Genomic DNA, 7,424 nt, shown 5'->3' on the forward strand with positions numbered 1-7,424 from the left:
TTGAATGCACGATTATTTGATAGCCTATTGCTATCTCTTAGAGATATTATTCACTATATTGTTTTATTACATATATCATTTAGCGCAGCTTTACCCCTTTATATTTGTTACCTTGGTGTTTCCCACTGTAGCTGCAGGTTTGAATTAATTCAATTCCTCACTTTATTGAATTTTTGTGTTTAGCGCGGTTATTTTTACTATACTTATTCCTTTGGTTTCTAAAGCAGCCCATATATTCTTTTTTTTTTCTTTTTTTATTCAACGATCAGCTGGAATAAAAAAAAATTATCTGATTCCCCCATCCACACATTCAAGGTGAATGGGGGAATGGGGGAATCACTATCTTTGTGCTATTGTGTTTTCACAGCGGGAAGTCTTCCCCGTCATTAGAACTATAGGCTGGCTATAGCCAGCAACACTGATTATTCAGGAAAACCCGACAAGGTGATTGTACAGAAGTTGATCGATAGACTGACATCTTTACAACCAGGGTGCCCATACATGGATGGAAATTAGGCCAGTCCCTGCTAACCTGGCCAAATTTCAATCCATGTATCTAAGCTCTACTCCACATAAACCAAACAATGATTATCAACAGCCTGGGACCATCTGAATGCACTTTAAAAATAGAAACATAGAAACATAGAATGTGTCGGCAGATAAGAACCATTTGGCCCATCTAGTCTTCCCAATATATCTGAATCCTATGAATAGTCCCTGGCCCTATCTTATATGAAGGATAGCCTTATGCCTATCCCATGCATGCTTAAACTCCTTCACTGTATTTGCAGCTACCACTTCTGCAGGAAGGTTATTCCATGCATCCACTACTCTCTCAGTAAAGTAATACTTCCTCATATTACTTTAAAACCTTTGCCCCTCTAATTTAAAACTGTGTCCTCTTGTGGTAGTTTTTCTTCTTTTAAATATGCTCTCCTCCTTTACCGAGTTGATTCCCTTTATGTATTTAAAAGTTTCTATCATATCCCCTCTGTCTCTTCTTTCTTCCAAGCTATACATGTTAAGGTCCTTTAACCTTTCCTGGTAATTTTTTTCCTGCAATCCATGTACTAGTTTAGTAGCTCTTCTCTGAACTCTCTCTAGAGTATCTATATCCTTCTGGAGATATGGCCTCCAGTACTGTGCACAATACTCCAAGTGAGGTCTCACCAGTGTTCTGTACAGCGGCATAAGCACTTCTCTCTTTCTACTGCTTATACCTCTCCCTATACATCCAAGCATTCTGCTGGCATTTCGTGCTGCTCTATTACATTGTCTTCCCACCTTTAAGTCTTCTGAAATAATTACTCCTAAATCCCTTTCCTCAGATACTGAGGTCAGGACTGTGTCAAATATTCTATATTCTGCCCTTGGGTTTTTACGCCCCAGGTGCATTATCTTGCACTTATCCACATTAAATTTCAGTTGCCAGAGTTCTGACCATTCTTCTAGTTTTCCTAAATCCTTTTCCATTTGGCGTTTCCCTCCAGGAACATCAACCCTGTTACATAACTTTGTGTCATCAGCAAAAAGACAAACCTTACCATCGAGGCCTTTTGCAATATCACTTATGAAGATATTAAACAAAATTGATCCCAGTACAGATCCCTGAGGTACCCCACTGGTAACATGACCTTGTTCTGAATGTTCTCCATTGACTTCAACCCTCTGTTGTCTGTCACTCAGCCACTGCCTAATCCACTCAACAATATGGGAGTCCATGCTCAATGACTGCAGTTTATTGATAAGTCTTCTATGTGGGACAGTGTCAAAAGCCTTACTAAAATCTAGATATGCAATGTCTACTGAACCTCCACCGTCTATTATTTTAGTCACCCAGTCAAATAAAAATCTATAAGATTTGTTTGACATGATCTCCCTGAAGTAAACCCATGTTGTTTTTCATCTTGCAATCCATGGGATTTAAGATGTTTCACAATCCTATCCTTTAATAGGGTTTCCATTAATTTGCCTACTATTGATGTCAGACTCACTGGTCTATAGTTGCTCGATTCCTCCCTACTACCTTTCTTGTGAATGGGCACGACATTTGCCAATTTCCAATTTTCCCGGGACGACTCCTGTTACTAATGATTGGTTAAATAAATCTGTTAATGGTTTTGCCAGCTCACCACTAAGCTCTTTTAATAATTTTGGGTGTATCTCATCAGGACCCTGTGACTTATTTGTCTTCACCTTAGACAGCAATCTTAGAACGTCTTCCTCTGTAAAGACACATGCATCAAACGATTCATTAGTCATCCGTTCAAGTGGAGGTCCTTCTTCTTTTTCTTCTGTAAAAACTGAACAGAAGTATTCATTAAGGCAGTCGGCTAGCCCTTTATTCTCTTCTACATACATTTCGTCCTTTGTTTTTAATTTAGTTATGCCTTGTTTTAATTTCCTTTTTTCATTTATATATCTGAAGAATGTCTTATCCCCCTTTTTCATAGACTGAGCTAGTTTTTCTTCTGCCTGCGCTTTAGAAGTTCTTATAACTTGCTTGGTCTCTTTCTGCCTAATCTTGTAGATTTCCTTATTTTCATTGCTCTGGGTTTTTTTATAATTACAAAATGCTAGCTTTTTATTTTTAATGATTTGGGCCACTTCTGCTGAGTACCACAGTGGTCTCTTCCTTTTTTTGCTTTTACTGACAAGTCTAATGCAATTTTCTGTTGCCTTCAATAATGCACCTTTTAAGTAGTCCCATTTCTCCTGGACTCCATGTAATCCGTTCCAGTCTGATAAGGACTCATTTATGACTAATTTCATTTTTGAAAAGTCTGTTTTTCTAAAATCTAAAACTTTTGTTTTTGTGTGGTGTGACTCTTTCACAGTTCTTATATTAAACCACACTGACTGGTGATCACTAGATCCCAAGGTTTCGCCTACAATGACATCATATACCGAATCCCCATTTGTGAATACCAAATCCAAAATGGCCTCCCTCCGGGTTGGCTCCTCAACCACTAGTTGCAGAGACAACCCCAGTAGGGAATTTAGAATATCTGTACTCCTGGTAGAACTTGCTATTTTGGTTTTCCAGTTTATATCTGGAAGATTGAAATCTCCCATAATGATAACTTCTCCTTTCATTGTCATTTTAGCTATTTCTTCAACTAGTAGATCATCTAGTTCTTTAACTTGACCAGGTGGTCTATATATCACACCTACATGAGTTACTGCATGATTAGCAAACTGCAACGTAACCCAAACTGACTCTATGTTGGCCTCACCAACTTGTATTAGGTTAGATTTAATGCTATCTTTCACATACAGGGCCACTCCTCCTCCTTTCTTGCCTTCTCTGTCTCTTCTGTATAAAGAGTACCCTGGTATGGTTATGTCCCAGTCATTTCTTTCATTAAACCATGTCTCCGTAACAGCCACTAAATCTACATTCTCAGATGCCATTATTGACCCAAGTTCATTGATTTTTTTACCTAAACTGCGAGCATTTGTAGACAGGACTCTGAGCTTATCATTTCTTAACCTCTGTGCTTCTGTCCTGTTCTGGCATTGTTTCGGGGGGCAATTGGACTCTTGTATTTCCACTCTTTTGCCCCCCCTTCCTAGTTTAAATACTCTTTCGCAAATTCTTGGAGTTGTTCACTAAGTACATTTGTTCCTTTGAGAGAAAGATGCAAACCATCTTTTTTGTACAGTTCCTTTCTATTCCAAGTAGAGCTATCATGAGAAACAAAGCCAAATCCTTGCTCTTGACACCATTTACTAAGCCATATGTTGAACTCCTTTATGCGCCTCTGCCTATCATTCTGAACATTATGCACAGGCAGAACTTCAGAAAATGAAATGGTGGATGCAAAATCCTGTACGTCATTACCAAGTGTGATAAAGATTTTTTCACCTCTGACACTTCATTGCAAGCCAGGTCATTTGTCCCTAGATGGACAAGAACATCCACGTCCCCTTCCTGCTTTGCTTGCTTAACAATATTAATAATACGTCTTCTATCTCGTCTAGCAGTAGCACCAGGGAGACATCTCACAAAACCATTTTCTTTAAGCTCCACACTTCTTATGATTGAATCACCCAGCAACAGCTGCTTCCTTTGAGACTTCACTTTATCTTTTTTGTCCTTGGCTGCAGTCTTGCATACATTAGACATAGGAGTCGATGGTTTCTCACCCTCTGTGCTTGAGTCCATATCCATGTTGTCCTTACATTCTGGGAGTGCTGCAAATAAATTTTGGAGAACCACCGACTGTGGGACTTGTCTTCTATCCACCACTCTAAGTCTTCCAGAACCTACAGTAACCCATCTGCCATTTCTGGGGGTCCTCTGTGGCAGTGGCATTGCAGCAGTCCCAGCTGGAGTTTGTTTAACAGATAATTTAAATATCTCTGATTTCAAAAATGCAATTTCCTGCTGCAGTAAGGAGAATTGTCTACAGATCTGACAGCATCCGAATCTCCAAAGAGTGGAACATGAAATAAATGCACAACAATTCCTGCACTGAACCAAGTCTGCCATTTTAAAGAGGAGAAAACACAGCTGGCTCTATCTTTGCTGCAAGCCAGTTGGATGCAGGGTTGGCCTAAAGGCATAGAAATGATTTATGTCTCCCCCCTATATTCCTTAGAAAAAAGAATAACTAACTTTTTTAACTTTCTTTTTAAGTTTGATATGGAAGTTAGACATGCAGTTTATTTTTATATTGAAGAATACTCTGTTTTTTTTACAGTGAATTTATTATTAATTATATAGGCCATTATATAAAGTTAACTGCATTTCAGTAAGGGTTTTGCTTTTTTTTTTAGAAGACTTAAACTTGACTTCGAATTAATATTACTTTTTTCTGTGCAACGCAGGGTGCCAAAATGCCATTTGATGATGGTGAACTTCCTTCCAAGGTCCCTCTTCAGGAAGATTCTAAAATGAATATAGGAATGTTAACTTTCAAAACTACGCCTGGCAGTCCTGGATGGATTATGGAGGAGGAACGGCCAAGTTTAAATAGCTTTGTTGGCAACTAGGTTCAAGATGATGTCTAAGTGGATTGACTCCTAGAGAAACTTGTCAAACTAGAACTGGACAGAGTACGATAAGGAACTGCCACTCAAAGACCTCAATCCACCCATTTCTGTGTTTTCAGATGCCTGCCAGTGGAAGTCATCACATGGAACAAACAAACAATTGGCCACACTGCCAATGACCTCAGTCTTCACATAGCTTTATTATTCCAGGGTTAGCTCACAGACTCTGGGTTTTGTATTATACTTTATATTGTTTCTACAACACTTGAAAAAACGGTATTGTTACAGCTCATTTGCAAATACTACTTTTTTGTGTGTATTAAAATGAACATGTTTGCATGTAAAAAAAAAAACAAAAAAAAAACAAAAAAAAACTTTTTTTTTTTTTTTTAAGTTCCAGATAGGATGCTTAAAGGTTAGATCCTTTGTCTGTGCCACCACTATGGAGATTTACCCTCTCTATTTTTACGGTGATGATTATTGCTGAAATATCTGACAACTGTATGAAGGCAATTCTTCTCATTTTTTGGTAGATTTCTTCCATTTCCTCTTACCTGAGGGACAGAAAGTGAAGGAAGCTCTTTCCAACAGAACAAATGTAGCAAAACTAACCTAAAAAAGGTTAAACCGGGCTTTTAACCTTTTTCCTAAAAAGAAAATATTTTAATAACACTTTTGTTTTAAAACTTTGATTGGTCAGATGTTTTGTTTTTGTATTTAAAGAGGAAGTAAACCCTCCTCTACAACTTGTACCTATAGGTAAGCCTATGATAAGGCTTACCTATAGGTACTGTAAATATCTCCTAAACATGTACCGTTTAGGAGATATTTACCTTACATGTCGCCAGTGACGTCACTGGCGCATGCGCTCTGAAGGAACGGCCGATCGTGCCGTTCCTTCAGAGCCCCGTGCCGTGACTGTCGGCTCTAGCGCGCGTGCGCGGGAGTGACGTCACCGCGGCTCCGGCCAATCAGATGGCCGGATGCCGCGATCCCGGAAGACGGGCGACTAGACATGTCGCCCGTCATAGAGGTGAGTGAGCGGCACGGCGGGGGCTCGTTCTGAGGTAAGTATTGCATAATGAGCTAATATGCGATGCATACTAGCTCATTATGTCTTTCTTTTGCAGGGTGTAAAAAAAAAAAAAAAAAAAACTCAAAGAGTTTACAACCTCTTTAATTACAGGCATACCCCACTTTTAAGTACACAATGGGACCAGAGCATGTATGTAAAACGAAAGTGTACTTAAAGTGAAGCATTACCTTTTTTCATTTCTCAATGCATGTAAATACACTAGCTCCATAGGAAATCTTGGTTAGCTTGACATGGCACTGCTCCCAAACCATAAGTGACAAGGACACCAAGCTAGGGGGAGCATGTTAAGGGGATCCAGGACTATGACATGGTAGATAACCTAGGCAAGCTGGCCGGCCACAAATAGGATATGTTGTAGTCCTGGGCCCCCTCTCTGTGCTTCCTAAGTTTGGTATCCCTGTCACTTATGGTTTGGGAGCAGTGCCATGTCAAGCTGACCAAGATTTCCCATAGACGCCAATGTTAAAAACTAGGAGCAGTGCCATGCCAAGCTGACCAGGCTGTGTCCGTACTCACGAGTGTATGTAAAGCGGGGTATGCCTGTATGTCTTTTAGATTAAAAAAAAAAAAAACAGTATTGGAAAAACACAGGCTAGTTTGCCTGACTCCCCTTAAACTGTATTCTTGCATCATACGTTGCTAAATCAATAATTGCATTTCAAGGGACTGACCTTCATTTCAAACCAAATCCCTCTGTCCTTCTTTCATCCTCATTTTGTCCCTTAGAGGTATTGACCTTGTTAAAGCAGAACTACACTCTGTCGATCAAAATGGACTATTTTTAAACTTTATGCTGCTAACATTACTAAATAGATAAGGAAGTATATCATATTTATTTTTATTTTTTTTCATTTATTTTTTTTTTACATCTCAGTTGCTTTCTGGTTTTTGGCCTAAGCCAAAATGATGTTATTCATCCCAGGATTCTTCATGGGCATTTTTTTTTATTCTGGAGAAGGCTAGTCTGCCCTTACTCAAGATGGCTGTGGCTAGAAATGCTAGGGGAGGGGGGTGATTTTTAAAGTGATTTCTCAACAAAATAAAGCATGGAGACATGGGTGACTTTGCTTTATATATTACAAACAAATTAAACTGAATTGCATTTTCAGTTTGTGGTGCTCAGATATACTGTAGGTTAGTTCTGCTTTAAAGAATGTATTATTTATGATACCCTCCAAACTTCACAACATTTATCCTTTGGTCTCTACCGTGTGTTTTGGTGGGTGTCAAGAGGCTGGTTCTCTCTCACACATTTTCTGGAGCTGTCCACACCTTCAACCTATTTGGCAGAAGGCCACCACAATTTCATCATCTATTGCAGGCCTTCCCG

The 7,424-nt window shown here is 39.1% G+C and overlaps 1 protein-coding gene across 1 annotated transcript in view; it reads left to right on the forward strand.

The window, feature by feature from the left end:
- LOC309569144 (CD48 antigen-like) overlaps positions 1-4,998 on the forward strand; it is a gene marked incomplete at both ends in the record, with an annotated part of 77,463 nt that extends 72,465 nt beyond the window's left edge. The window contains one exon of the mRNA XM_082274906.1: positions 4,834-4,998. Coding sequence (XP_082131032.1) covers positions 4,834-4,998 — 165 coding nt within the window. The remainder of the gene's footprint in view (positions 1-4,833) is intronic.
- Between the last annotated feature and the right edge of the window lie 2,426 nt (positions 4,999-7,424).

Source organism: Pelophylax lessonae (genome assembly GCF_965119305.1).
Source record: "Pelophylax lessonae genome assembly, chromosome: 13".
Classification (NCBI taxonomy): Eukaryota; Metazoa; Chordata; class Amphibia; order Anura; family Ranidae; genus Pelophylax; species Pelophylax lessonae.